At 39.0% G+C, this 15664-nt stretch overlaps 1 protein-coding gene across 1 annotated transcript in view; it reads left to right on the top strand.

Moving 5' to 3' along the window:
• The window catches only part of cd4-2.2 (CD4-2 molecule, tandem duplicate 2), a 29832-nt gene extending 21854 nt beyond the window's left edge, over positions 1-7978 (top strand). The window contains exons 16-20 of the mRNA XM_036580394.1: positions 1322-1567; positions 1815-2065; positions 3993-4098; positions 7336-7475; positions 7647-7978. Of these exons, the coding sequence (XP_036436287.1) occupies positions 1322-1567; positions 1815-2065; positions 3993-4098; positions 7336-7475; positions 7647-7781 (878 nt within the window). The 3' untranslated portion in view covers positions 7782-7978. The remainder of the gene's footprint in view (positions 1-1321; positions 1568-1814; positions 2066-3992; positions 4099-7335; positions 7476-7646) is intronic.
• Positions 7979-15664: the final 7686 nt, after the last annotated feature.

Here is a 15664-nt window from a genome sequence, read left to right as displayed (position 1 = left end):
TTTTCTAGCTAGCTTAGCTAACAGTGGACGTATTGAGACTCAGAGGAGACTATATAGGTGGCAGAAATCATAGTCACTATTATTTTGGTCAATATGGAGATCACAGTTATTTAACACGATTACTCATTGACTTTTATTGAACTTTCCTTGAACTTTAAATATAATTCAAATGAAAAATGACAAAAAAGTAAAACAAAGATAAATAACAAATAAATTATATCTAATATATAAATACGTAGTGCCAGTTTCTGCCGCAGGGGTCCATGCTGCCGAGGACCTCCCCGGCATCTCCCACCGCCTATACCCCACTACACCGGTGCCCCCCACGTTGCCTTTTTCGGGCGGAGCCCGGCCGGGTTACAAGGGCTGCCCAGCCACCAGGCACTCACCGAGGAACGCTACCCCCCAAGCCTGGCTCCAGGGGCATGTCCCGGTAACCCTCTCCCGGGCAGGGTGCACAATCTCTTGTGTCCCTTAGTCATGGAGGATTATGAATCACTCCAGACCTGTTCCCCTTGGGAGACCCTACCAGGAGCTCCAGACGACTGAGCTCTAAAGACCCCTAGACCACACAAACCCTTCCGCCAGGGCAAAGCCCCTATCCAGGAAGGAGCATTCCCTACTCTGCTTTCCCAACCGCTACCGCGACACTATCTGGATTAAGCGGTTGTATATAAATGTGTATACTTTTAAATAAATATACTATATATATAAAAATACTGTAATGGACTGGCAGCCTGTCCATGGTGTTTCCTGCCTTCCACCCAATGAGCGCTGGGACAGGCTCCAGCTCCCCCCACAACACAGGAGGATAAGCAGCTTAGATAATGAATGAATGGATAAATGACTGAAAATAAAAGCAAAGTAAATAAGATCAACTCTGCTGTCTTCAACCTACTGAGAACTACCAAGCATATTTAAAAATATTAATTTGGACCAAAATAAATGAGATGAGTTTGGGTTTTTAGGGAGGGGTGAAAGGAAACGGGTGCAAAGCGAGAGCATCGTCTCGATTCATTTGTATTCATAATCGCTGGAAGGCAAAATCGTAACTGAAAATAAAATTTGATTTATCGTTCAGCCTTAATACTAAATGTTAACATAAAATGCAGTACAAGAACAATATTGCTCTTATATTTCATTCTCATCTACATGGATCTACAGGGATCCCTATTAAGGTGCCACCTCAGCCCTAAAGTTCCTGGACACCCAATCAGTGGCTTGATTTTTTACTTAATCCAGCAGAGAGGAAGTTCAGTGGCTTTGTTGACTGAACTATCCTCATTAACTCTGTCATTATTTGTTCTCTTCTTTCTCTCAGTCTCTGTGAGTCCTTCAGACACAGTGCTGATCTCCACTAATGTGACCCTGAGGTGTGACATTAAAGGAGACTCAACAGCGCAGGCTCAGTGGATAAAGCCTCTCAGCGCTGAACATTATGGAAGCTCCGGCAACACCGTAACCCTGAACTCTGTGACCTCGGCTGATGCTGGCAAGTGGATCTGTCAGATCAAAGACTACACGTGGAACAAGGTGGAGAACATAGAACAGGTCATCAATGTTGTAGGTTTGTCACCCGAAATGTATTTATTTGATCTTTCATATTACGCATGTACATGTTTTGTATTGTGGTATTATTTTGGATATTTAGACGATATGTTTGAGTTGTGTCTGTAATGCATGTTATTTGTCTTGCTTTTTATCTTGATGTTGAGAAATCTTCATCGTCGCTTTATTATGCCTCTTTATAACTGACAATAAAAACAGATTTACTTTGAACTGGATGACTGTAATCGCTCTCTTCTGCTCCTCAGGTCCTCTACAATCCCCTGTGGAAGTTACAGCTCCTCTAGGGGGCGCTGCACAGCTACCATGTTTCCTCTCCAAACCAAGCGGTCTACATATAGTGGGAGGAGGGTGGGCAAAAAAGGCCCCCACTGACCTCCACTTCCTAACCTTAAGCAGAAATGTCAGTGGTCTGTACTGGAAAGATGCTAATATTCTGGCCCAAGTTGCGTTCAGTCAGGAACATCTGACCACCAACTTCACTGTGACGCTGAAAAACGTGAGAATTCTTGGCTGTTTTTCGCTTATTTAAAGAAATACTTCAACCTGATCTGTATCTGTAGCATCTGTAGCTCATGACTGATTACCACAAACACATTTTGACTTTCTTTGATCTGAAAGAAGCCGTAGGCCAGCTGTTGGTAGTTCGTTCAGTTAGGGCAGGGGTCGGCAACCTAAATGTTAAAAAGAGCCATTTTGTCAAGTTTCAACAAAAGTTTTACCACCTTGGGAGCCACAACATTTCATGTCCAATTTATTGAAGTAACTTTTCACAATCTTGGCTGTAAATCTGTCTCAGTATGTGCTGATGTCCTAGGATAGACTAAAAATATAATATAAATGAAAATCCAGACTTACTTTGCTCAGCTTTAAGCTTTAGCTCAGCTATAGCTGCTTTTCTCGCATCTCCAGCAGGAAACTTTCCCTCAAAAGTAGAACAGTTTTTGTAAAATGTCTCTCAACGTTCATCTTTTTACGAAGCTGAAGTCGCTTCTCAGTCGACTTCAGCTTCGTTACTTTTTATGTTTGACAGTTTCTCGTTGCAGATTAAATGTATCAGGAAACCAGCTGGAGTGATTATAAATGCAAATAAGTCCATTCGTCTCCAAATGATCGATGTTCGTCTTAAATCTTTCTTGACTGTTGTCTGTGTCGCTGTGTGACCAGCAGTCTGCGCACCAATCCTCAGGGTTAAAGGGTGAAGTAGCAGTTCTACATTAACTCCAGAGTTTAAGACCATTTTTTGTTAAACTGTGTTGAACAATCAGCAGAGCTTTATTTTACTGTAAAGGAGGATTATTTTATTTTTACCTAAAGTCTATTTCTGCTGTGCACCTGCAACAGGGCAGTAAAAGAGCCACATGCAGCTCTGGAGCTGCGTGTGGCCGACCCTCAGGTTAGGGCGAGTAGAGCCTGAATTCATTCAGAAAGTGTTGGGGGTGCATCGCCCCTAAAGCTTGAAAAGTGCTGAGCACGCCTCCGTTGTTCTGCTGGCCGGTGATGGATCAATTATGCACTGATAACAAGATGCATAGGCACCCAGAACATGGTAGGAAAGTGCATACCCTGCATACTTGGCCGCTACTCCACTGACGTTACCACTTCCTAAGAAGCCCCTATTCATCAGCCATTTTAAATACCTTATAACTCTTTATAACTTGCTAACAATGCTTTGTATCAAGTTTCTACATTTATAATACTTCCTAAGGCTCTCAGAATGAACTATGATGAATTCTTTGGGGTTGCCGTTCATTTTAATGCCTTTTAAAAGGATAATGACCCGTGCATAATTATAAAGCACCTACAATATATATTAATACATATTAATACATTTAAAACTTCAAGTGATTGATATTTAGGCTATGTTTTGTTTTAAATAAATGTTAGAAACTAAGGTGGAAACTAACTACAAACACAATACTGCAGTTTCAATATTCTCAGTTCTCAATATTCTAATAAAAACATGATTACAATTGTTTTGTGCAGTAACAACAACTGTTTTGGAGCATTTGTTTGTCCTACAATATCCAAATATGACTGGAAAAACAGTGGCACCTTATTAATCTTCCAGGGCAGGTAGCTCTCCCAGCAGATCCTGACATTATAAAAGATATACAGTATTACTTTACACAAAGCACAGATAATGACCTGCAAATGATTATAAAGTACCTATGATACTTATTAATAATTATAAGCATTATAGGTACTTTATAATCATTTGCAGTTCATTAGGCTTGACTGAATACAGGCCTTATAAATGGTTACAAATTCTGTTCTTATTCTCCTCTTATGACGTTATGGGAACAACACAGTAAAAAAGTAGTTCCGGTTACTTTTGATAGCTGCGTTGAAACCAGCTGAATTATCCCTTGTTGCGATTTGTGTTACTGATAGATGTATTTGCGTTTCACCTCTTCGTCTCTCAGGTGCGGTTTGCCGACGCTGGTGTGTACAACTGTACGGTGGAGTTTGATGGTGGACAAAGCCTGAACACTCAGTTAAACCTGAAGGTGGAGGGAGAGAGAGGTGATGGTAATTATAACAGCTGTTATCTATCAAACTTTATGTGCTATATGTGTACTGTAATACACACTTGGTAACATGGTCTCACTCATGCAGCCAATCTGGGCCCAACTTTACACCTGGTTTTACAAGGTGGAGAAAAATGAGCCGCAGTAAGTTGCTCAAACTGTAGTAAACTGGGCGGAATTTGTAATTCTAATTTTGTAAATTTAACATGTTTATAATCACCAACACAACAAAACACAAAGCAAGCACTGAACGTTTTCCGTTTATTGTGTGAACAGTTAGAAGTTTCTAAACTCTTGGAACCACCTGGACTTCTGCTTGAACAGCTCCTAAAATGTTAAACAACTGTGACTGGTGTTACAGATTTGTAGGTGTTCAATTTGACGCAATGTTGCCTGCATTAAGAGTATCTTCAAGAAGTGTTGCCTTGATTTTTATTTCAGTAGTTCAATTTTCATGTTTATTGTACAATTTAATCCTTTTTTTAAAAAATAGTATATAGAGGTACATTAAAATATCTAAAATTAAAATGTATACTTTTACTACATATAGAAAATATAAATATTATACATATTTATATATAAATTTATAACAGTATATGGAGGTACATTCAAATATTACTGTATGTGTAGCTTTGTTAACATGATTATTCACAATGAATTTCTTCAATAACTACACTCGCGTTAAATTTAAATGAAAAATAAATACATTTATAACGATAAGAATGCCTCATTAAGGGAATAACACCCGTGACAAATTGACAAAAACTTTGCATTTTACATTAAAATGTATTAAAATGCATTTGAAATTAAGCTCTCTATTTTGCATATATGAAAATAGGAAAAATTAATTACATATTTAGTCTGTTTGGTTTTGACATTAAAGAAATTGATTTTTAAAAATATCTCCACCTGAATTCCCACTCCAAATGGAGATCTCTGTGAATCTTCTGTGCGATCCTTCCTCCACTGCATATATATGAGGCAGGGATGTAGGCAGAAATAAATATTTGGATAGGCCTGTGAAAAGTGGGTAGGTCAACTTGGTAGATACAATTTCCAAATGTGCTGATGTCACATCAGACATGACTATATTACATCAGACTATAGTCCATAGCTGATAACAGAGCAGTCATCGCCCTACCTATTCCAACACTTCCATCATATGGTGATACAAAGCAATAACAATCAACACCCTTCACTGTTAAGCATGCATCAGCTCATCACAGGCTTGTTTGCCCATTGAAGACGGCATAACTAGGTTAAAATCAGAATCAGCTGAGATGTGCAAAGACGAGGGAAAAAAGCACAGCAAACTTAAAAGCCTAACCCTAACCATCCTAGGCTAAAGCATACTGGCATAGTGGGCAGACTCAAAGAAGACAACATGACTGAGACAAAATCAGACAGCTGAGATGTGCAAATATGAGGAAAAACAACACATCAAACATAAAATCTTAATTATCAAAGTCAAAAACATATTGCCATGCATGAAAAATGTTAACGGTCCATTTATGCCTTATCTGTGATGACTTGATGCCCTGAATTAACATTAGACATTTGCTTTGACATTTTTACAAAGCACAGTTTAACCTTTGGAGTAAAAGAGCATTGTTTATACCAAATTCACAGAACACCAATGACTACGGCATTTGTTAAATTAGTTTTTGGCTTTGGATGGGTTGAAGGTGACCTATCCTACAGGTTGTAATCTTACTCTAAAATGTCCCTAGGGACATAAATTCAAACACTGATGGACCGATAATGAATAAAGTCTTGAGGCAATGATGGATAGCAATAGTTACTGAGCAGTGAATGGAGGGCAGAGAAAAGAAGGTGGAGCTTGGCGGAGAGTGTAATGATTTGACTGGCCATAAAACAATGACAGCAATCACAGAAAACAAATCAAGTTTCATTGTCTTAAAAAATCAGTGTAATAATTTTTTTGTCATGTGATTGGGTAGGCCTGTGGTCAATGTGGACAAGCCCAGGCCCACTCAGATCTACCCCTGGGCACATTTAGCATTTTTCCAAATAAGCTGCACATTTAGGCTCGTGCCGCAGTTTCAAACAGTAGATGTAAACAGAATGTGTCCAATTTGCCCCTGACACTGGCACAAAAGGCTCAGTACATCAGCACCACAGTCTGTGTTACTGAGCGCATTTATATGCACTCAATAATCCGATCATAATCAGATTTCTGCAGTTATCGATTATTCAAATGGTCATGTAAACAGAATACTCTGATTTCTTAGATCAGAGTAAGGTCTAGAAATCTGATTAAGAAATCCGATAAAGAGGCTGTATTTTAGCTCAGTAATCAGATTTCTCAGTGCATGTGAACTCTTACTCTGATTTCTTTCGGATTTCTCAGTCTGAGCGTGTGCGAAAACAGGCGGCAGTACCGGAAATAAGCGAGCAGCGTCGCCGCGAGACGCAGCAAAACACTTTTGGAGCGACACTGAAACCAAATACATGCTTGACAAAATGAAGGCTTTAAATATTCTTCATCTTCTAGATGATATATATTCATATTTTTAGGTAAAGTGGCGAGATGTTTTTGAAAAAAGGCGCAGCATGAAGTTTGAGTTTTACATTATGTTTACGTCACGTCTTCTTCTGTGAGTTTATTTGCTGGTTGCAAAACAGAAATCTGATTACTGCCTGACTCATGTAGACCTGGAGTTTCCACATTATCTGATTACTCAAATGCTGCTATCAAGTTCATATCTAAAATCCTTGCAATCCCTCATTTAGGAATGTTGTTCGTAAATTGTTGGATATTTCACAATGTTCTTAAATTGCTTCTGTCCCAACAAATACAAGTAAAAGGGGATTTACAAATCATTGCTTGCATGTTTCCTACTGTCCCAACGTTTGCACATCTGGTCTACTGTGTTTTAGCTTATAATGATGATGTAATGGTGGCATTCACAAAAATACAGCATTTTTAGCAAACATCTCTTGGCCCTCGGGCTAGTAACCCCCATGTTGGAGGGACTCTTTGAAACGTTGAGAACCATTACCTAGCACCCCAGTCAACATGTCCATGTGATCTCCAAATGGGTTAGAAATGCACTGAAAACAAGACCCCCTTTGAGCCCCACATGGACCCATATACAGGCCATAAGTCACACAGAAAAAAGAAAGAGCCCCCAAATAATTCACCCATTTAAGAAGTTTAGAGTGTCTTGTGTGTCTCTACCACTCATTACTGCTCTATCCATCTGTTTTGAACCAGCAAGGGGGAGCAGCTTTTGGGAGAAACCCGTGTTGGGTGTGGCACTGTGGGTCTGGTTTGCCGTAGCAGCAGCCTCTTTCATTCTGATTGATCTGGTTGTCGTCATTGTACTGAAGAATTGCAGGAAAAAACGCAGGACAGTAAGTAAAAAGAGCAAGTTTTAAAATTGTCATGCAGTTATGTGTTAATTAAGTACTTAATAATCCACTATTTTATTCCACTTTCAGTAAAACGCTTTGATTACAATATATGAGAAAGCTTTATATTTGTTTTATAGCATTTTTATTAACTTATCTCCTTTCTTCTAATAGTTCTTTGTCAAAAGGACTCCCAGACAGCCTTTTCCGAGAAGGACGGAATGGCCGCCTCCTCTTCCCAGACCGGAACACAGTGCTGTAAACATATATGTGCTTATGTACGACCATGACGAGTACTATATGGAATAGAACGGAGTTCAGATCCATCAGAAAAAGCTGATAGATTCTTATTCCTGTGCCTAATCATTTATCCATGCTTCATAAGTTACTCACAGTATGATGCTAATATAGTTATGTGCAGTACATATTTTTTTCTTAAAATGTGTATAAACACAGTCAGGTGAAACAAGTATTCCACACTGCACTCTCAGACTAATGATAAGGAAGGAAAGAGAGAAGACAGCAGTCACTCAAACAGCAAGAATCATCTAAAATTTACAGACAAGCCTTTCGACAAAACAGAATTCTTTTGGAACAATGGTGGTCAGCCAAAGCAAAAAAGTCTTTGACAATAATTCAGCTCACCATGTTTGGAGAAAGAAGTGTTGTGCATATGATTCCAAGAACACCCACAGTGAAGCATGATGGTGGGAGCATTATGATATGGAGCTGCTACTGTGCAAACGGTACTGGACATCATTGCGCATCATCAGAGAAACATGAATAGAGTAATATGCTGGGAGATATCAGAGGAGAACTTAATCTTCTCAGCTAAGAAACTCAATAGGAGGAGAAGATGGACATTTCAACAAGACAATGACCCCAAACATGCAGCCAAAATAACTGAAAACTGGTTTCTAAAGAAGAAGATGAAGGTGTTTGCATGGTCTAGCCAATTTCTTACCTTGAATTGCTTGACTTGAAAATTATAAGGGATTTTGAAATCATCAGAGGGACCCTTGTGGTCTTGGGGAACTGAATATGGTTCACCAAGAGGAATGGGCCAAAATTCTTACTGTACACGTCTCAAAGCTGCCAACAATGGCTTTGCAGCAAAGCACTAATGTTATTATTTGAGGTAACTAAATACATTCTTCCCCTATGAATGTCATTTTTAATCATTTGTTTATGCTAATGAATACACCCCTTTTTGTTCATGTTTATAAGTGCAAAATCAAAAGTCATTGTCTGTGTACATTTAAACTGGACATATTCACTGGACGTATATTAAATAACCAAAAAAATAAGAGTCTGAATATTTGTTTCCCCTCGTTGTATACTGACTTATACCAATAATCTCCAATATATTTACAATATACCATATTTATAATATACTAATATTTATAATGTACCATTTTTCATTTTTTGAGGTAATTTGGAAATGCCAGCTGCTCTTTACATTATGTCAAAATTTCTTGACAAGCAGACAAACAGAAGTGGTCCAAAATGATGAATAAAATCTTGTTACATTAACTTGCATTCAAAGTTAAGAATGTTTCTCTGTCTTGGAGGAACAAGGTTTTGTTCTGACATTGTCAATTAGCTCCAACGTTACTGTTAAACACAAAAAAGTTGCCACAGAATGCATTTATTCATTGTTTTAAATTGTCCTCTAAGTTATGTGACTTTGGTCAGGGTGAAAAAAATGCCCAGATGCAGTTTTATACGCCAATTTACAACCCTGATTAAGCGAGGTCGTCATACTGTTTAGTCAGCTATGCTAGTTACCTGGAGCTTGCTAGTAGCTAACGTTATCTATGCTAGCAACTCTCTTTTGATCTCAATCAGTGTGTTTTTAGCCTGCACTCTCAGCTCAACATGACAGACAAATGCAGTGATAAGAGTTTGGCCTGAACGCAATGTCTCAGCTGTTTCTCTCTGTGGAAAAAATGAAATAGCGTTTTTATCAGAAATCGCCTCCAGTGCGCTCTGTGGTGACGAAAAACGCCACAAAGCTCATATGTTTTGTCCTACGTACATTCAGACCTCTGACATCATCCCCATTAGCCTAATCTGGTTTTGTCTGAGACAGAAATGAATGGTGTTTTGGAAAAAAGCTTATGTCACATTCTGAGGTAAACAACAATGTTCCAAAGCAGGTATGATTCACACAGAGGCAACATGTCGAAGTAGACTCAGGAAAAGAAAATGAACCTCTGGGTAAATAAGCGAGGTCGTCATACAGTTTAGTTGGCTATGCTAGTTACTTGGAGCTTGACAGTAGCTAATGTTACCTATGCTAGCTACTCTCTTTTGATCTGGACAACAACAAAAAAATTAAAGCTGTTAGCTCACAAAACTGTTAACTTAAGTTGATCTGGCTTCAACCATCAAAATGTGGACAAAATCACAGCATGGCTACTTACAGGCTACTGTTGGGGTTGTGATGCTAATAAAGTTAGCACTGCCTCTCCATCTCTCAAACAATGAATGAAGCTGCTCTATGTTGTCCAAGATTTGAAAAACTGTCTGGAGTGAAATGTGCAGAGCAAACCAACAACTCTGAATTAAAGCTGTCCGGGATCCTGTCAGAGATGTGGGAGCTTCCTATTCGCCAGCTTGTTTTTGCGAATTTTCCGTTCCACTTAAAATGGAGCCACAGTTACATTCTGGTGCCTGTACAAGCTGTAGCATTTAAGGTGGAACGGAACATTGGATTAAGAAGCTGGCTAAAAAGAAGCCAACTGCAGGCTCGTTTAAAGAAGAACATCAGCCAACCTTGGTTGGACCTTCAGGCAGAAGATTGTAGGTTTCTTGGAGGTTCCTGACATCACCTTCACAGCCGGGAACGGTACATTTCTGCGCATAGTCCGCCATTTTCTTGTTGTTGCTTCGCTGTCGCATGTAAATTTTGGGGGCAGAAATATTAATGAGTCAAGATTGTTATGAAACAGTTCAGGATTTTGGGCTTGGCCTGTTTTACCGCCTTCTTTTACAAATGCAGGATTTATATTTGAAGGAGGAGACAGCCGTGTTTGAGATTATCGGTATGCCAGTTCTATGTACCAAACTCACTGTATTGAACTATGCTAATGTAAATATAGTTTTACATATTCCATCTTTAATACTCCTCTAGCGCATCTTCTGTAGCTACAGTGATTCTGTCATTATTCAGACATTCTTTGAGGCCAACACTCACTTTACATTGATGTAATAGCAGCATTTCATCTCCCTCATATGAGCTTTCAAATCAGCTGACTAATGCACAAAGTACAGCTGGGCAATATGGTTAAAAATATAAATCTTGATATTCAGGAATCCTTTCTGAAATGACTTAAAGGAGTGATTTTTCATTTGGAAGAGCCCTAATTTGGACAGATAGAAGCAAACACGTTGTCAAGTGGATTCAGAATGTTAACTGCAGTATATACAGTAAAGAATACATTAAAAACAATAGAAATAAGAAATAATTGAGGTTTGTTTTTACTGAATTAACGTCCTAAACCAGTGTTAGCGTCCTGCTGCCCCAAACCAGTTTGCTGTAGAAAAAAAGGAAACATACAGGTGAGGTTTCTGTGCTTTTTTAGTGAAACACATCCGTCTACTTTCTAAAATTAGAGGAAAGTTCTGGGCGAGTGATTAGAAACAATTGTAAACTTTTCGTTTTTAGCCGTTTAGCTCCATTTAGCTCCCATTCATTTGGGGACTCACTCGCGGACGCCCTCTGACATTTTGCAGTCTTGTTTCTGATATAACAGGGGAAACAGAAAGAGGCCAGGCTCCAGTAGACAAATGCAGTGATAAGGAGTTTGGCCTGAACTCAATGTCTCAGCTGTTTCTCTCTGTGGAAAAAATGAAATAGCATTTTGGTCAGAAATCGCCTCCAGTGCGCTCTGTGGTGACGAAAAATGCCGCAAAGCTCATATGTTTTGTCCTACGTACATTCAGACCTCTGACGTCATCCCCATTAGTCTAATCTGGTTTTGTCTGAGACAGAAATGAATGGTGTTTTGGAAAAAAGCTTTTGTCACATTCTGTGGTAAACAACAATGTTCTAAAGCAGATATGATTTGCTGTATCGACATTTTGCCTCTGAACGTGGCCGGATCTGCTGAATAATGAGCCCTGTTGCTACATGCGAGCTAACACTGCTGCGCACTGGACTGATATTATAAGACTGACCTCTGCAAAATACCCCACAAAAACCAGTAGGCCGTGTCAAATGTGGTCGTTTGGAGGCTTTGGCAGTTTTGGTATAAGTTTAGTTCAAATTTAATAGCAAACTTACTTTCTTGCAATGTCATTTCAGTGTGCAGGCGTGTTCGCTTGCTTGTAGCATTTATGTAGCATTTTTTGTGTTTTGACTGCTAAACGGTCTAATAATTCAGAGTATCCAGTAATGAAGTCTATACACACTGAATATCACTGGATCACATGAAATGCAAGGTTTAGCACTTGAAATATGGATATTACTACATATGTGCTACAAGCAAGCAACTCTCCACTGCACTGAAATTTACATCACAACTTACTTTGGGTGGATAAGTCAGGTAGCGCATTACAACATGATTTTGTACTAATGCAGAGAATTATTTGACCTCTTTAACTCAGTGGAACCACTGGTGGTTCCAAAATGCACTTCATCATATTCTTTACTTTATAACTTTCATATTTTAGAAGCTTCATTCAAAAGGTGGGGGTCATATGAGAGCTGTAACTGTCTTCTTTCCAGTCAAATAGATGGGTGATGTAACTTTATAATAAAAGAAGCTTAACCCCCCCCAAATCTGAGCTATAAACTGGATCTCAGATGGCGTCTCTTCAGTGATATGCACTGTAAAAATATATATTTATAAGAAAATATAAAGAGTACCTAAGATTTTTGGCTTTCAGCAGTGAATTGTAAGCATGTGACGTTATGTTTACGATCATAAAACACATTTTCTGTTAATTTGAGGGGAGCTTTTACAAAAAAAGCACCAACACTTTACATCTGATTCATGCAGTTACTGAATAATTTGCCTTAGGATTTGGGCATGTAAATTCAGATAGAAAAAACCGAAATATACCCTAGAAAATAACTGGTTAATCAAGATGTTAGAAAAACAGAAAGCTTTTTAAAACCGTTCTTCCCAGGTTGATAACTTTATGACTCTGTGTGGTTAATTTTTGTCGTATGATCATGAATATGCACCAGCCAAACACGTCAGGGTTTAGTAAAGAAGCACCAGCTTTATAAAAGTGTTACCCACTGCACATTCAAACACAACAACCCAAACATAAACCAACAGTGCTTCTAGTTCTCATCTCGGTTCATTTCCCATCTGCTCCCATCTGATTACAATGATTAATGATTTAATTGTCTTTTTGGTCATTTGTTGGTCTTTTGGTCACTCTAAAGCAGGCATGTGAAACCGGGGACCTTCCGAGCCAAAGTGCTGCATTAACCCTCATCTAACGCTCTGACTTCAGTTCATGAAGGCCTCGCTTATTAGCTGATGGGCTGAAGTCTGCAGTGTTTTAGCCCCGAGAGGACTGGAGCTTGACACATGAGCTCTAAAACGTCTGATTTGGCTAATTAGCTACCTTGTCTGTACCTGGGTCATTCTACAGAAACGTCCACTTTTTATCTCTCCATAGGAGTCACTGGTGTTACTGACCGTCATTGGTGTTACACATAAGAAAGGTCACACCAGAGGCATTTTTAATGAGAAATGCATTTTACAAAATGGCTGCTACAGAGCATCAAACCACATGTTGTCAATCATGGAATATCCACTAAAATATGAAATTTAATCCATTTGTCTTCTATTTTTTCACAGTTACCTAAGAATAAAGTCGGTCACACCAGTGACTTCAGCTGAAAGTTATATTTGAAATCATGAGCTAAATGAGAAAATCTCTGATAACTGAAAGACACAGTGGACTCACCATGAGCTTTTCTTCATAGATCCTCAGAAAACAGGAAAAAAGGAAGTCAAGCGATGTCATCAGTGTGATTTTATTTCAAAATAAGAGCTTTTTTTGTTACGCAGTAACACCAGTGACATGACTCCCGGGGACAACAACTTTCACTATATATTTTAAAATATTTATTTGGTGTTTGTTTTCTTTATGTCATTTAAATAATATTTATCCTAGTCATGTATAGACTGTTGCAGGTAAAATTGGAGAAAATGTTTTTACCTCAAAATATGTCACTCACCCTTTACACATGACTGTGAGGACGAGCTCTTCTGTGGTGCTTGAATTCTATATGACTGACTTAAAAACCAATATTGCTAAATTGAGGCTCAAGAAGGTTTAATTGTTAAAGTAACTTATTGTTTTATTTTAAAATATGAATAAACTGTAACCCTAACATGTTTTTCAAGGGTAATATATCTGTAAACGCTGGGGACACAAAAATGGACGTTTCTATAGAATGACTCACCTAATTAGCTTAGCCTATTGGTTAATATGAATCACTACACTGTACTGTTTTGTGCACAGACACAAATAGCTTCTTACAGCGTATAGCTTATGTCACTTTATGTCGAACTCTCTATAAAGTAGCTAATAATTAAAAAAATAGCAATCAACACATCAACATATCGTTTTACTTTCTTGTGCTTTTTTTGTTGTGTATGGAGTTCTGCTGGTGACATCCTGTATGAATAAAAATAATGTGTGGCCACGACTTAGTAAGGCACGGGAATGAGATGATTAAGTCGTGGCCATGATTTAGTAAAGCGTGGGAACAAGATCCTAATGCGCGGCCACAACTTAGTAAGCCGTGATCTCATTCCCACGCCTTACTAAGCCGTGGCCACGCATTAGGATCTCATTCCCACGCGTTAATAAGGTGTGGCCATGCATTATTTTTATTTATACAGGATGTACCTGTGATGGTGCTTAGCAACCTAATTTGGAAGAGTAAAGGATTTGCTAAACTGTCGTGAGCTTCAGCTGCAGGTGTTACCAAAGACAGAGGATCCTCAGAGGGGTTAACACTCCTACCGCATCCCTGCCGGCTTCTGAAACCTGGAAAACTGGGAAAAAGGTAGGTAAAATGAATGATATGCTTGATGGCAGCACAAGCGACCAAAGAAACCCACAAAAGTATTTTCTCCTGTACAAATTATGATAACTATTATAATATCTTAGTTTAATGTCATTTCAGTGTATTATGGACATTTTCTTTATAACAAGCATAACATCGCTAGTAGTTTGCTGATGTCTTGGTAGCAAGCTAGCTAAATTTCCCGTTCCACCTTAAATGGTGCAGCAGTTACATTCTGGCGCCTCAGGCGTCACAACAGCGTCAGGACTGCTGCACCATTTAAGGTGGAACGGGAAAATTCGAACAAGAAGCTGGAGAATATCTGACTTCAGCTTCATATCACTGAAGAATTAGGGGTGGGTGATAATAAATAATTGCCCCCCTGTTTGAAGGCATATGATTCCCTAAATGTAACTAAAGCCCAGCAGTGAGGAGCTGAACTTTACCCTCCTCTGCTGTCACTGCAGACTGGCAGGGTCGCCTACAGAGCAGCGCTGGTAGCTGTTAATGAAGTGATGCTCTTTATTTGAGGGACCCATTTCATAGGGAAGATTTCAACCACTACCCCTCGTAACTCAGTTCTAAGGGGCAAGGAGACACTCAAAAACAAGGGGTAGGGGTAAAAATAAGAAATGGGACTGGGCCCTAGGGGTATTAAACTCTTCGGAACTGTGAACAATTCTGACTGGTGAGTTTGCCTAGACGCTGTTTACATCTCAGCGGCTTAACTGTTAAGAAATTTTGACAAAAAAAGTGGTGGAATTCCCCTTTAATGTATAAAAAAATGCGAGAAAGAACGGACTCATTCGCCCGTTCACTAGTTGGCGAGTGGTCAAATCTCACTGATCAGCGTCCATATAAACTAAAAATAAAGTGAGGTCAGTGGGAGATGGATCAGTTAGTGCTCGGTTTAGTGACTCGATATGATCTACGGGAGCTCGCTCTCATTATTATTCTGATCAATTATTTTTTTATTATTAGCCAAATGAAATAAATGAAGTAAGTGGAGTTAATTCACCTGTTCAAATGCAGCAACGATGAAAGTCCACACGGGGTCATTCTTCATTATAACCTCCCGCAGTGGAGCTTAACCGTCTTCCGCTCTCTCTCTCTCTCTCTCTCTCTCTCGCTCGCTCTCTCTCTCTCTCTC

The sequence above is a fragment of the Colossoma macropomum genome, unplaced genomic scaffold, assembly GCF_904425465.1.
Source record: "Colossoma macropomum unplaced genomic scaffold, Colossoma_macropomum, whole genome shotgun sequence".
Classification (NCBI taxonomy): Eukaryota; Metazoa; Chordata; class Actinopteri; order Characiformes; family Serrasalmidae; genus Colossoma; species Colossoma macropomum.
The sequence above is the reverse complement of the archived record's forward strand: the minus strand, read 5'-3'. Positions and strand labels throughout refer to the sequence as shown.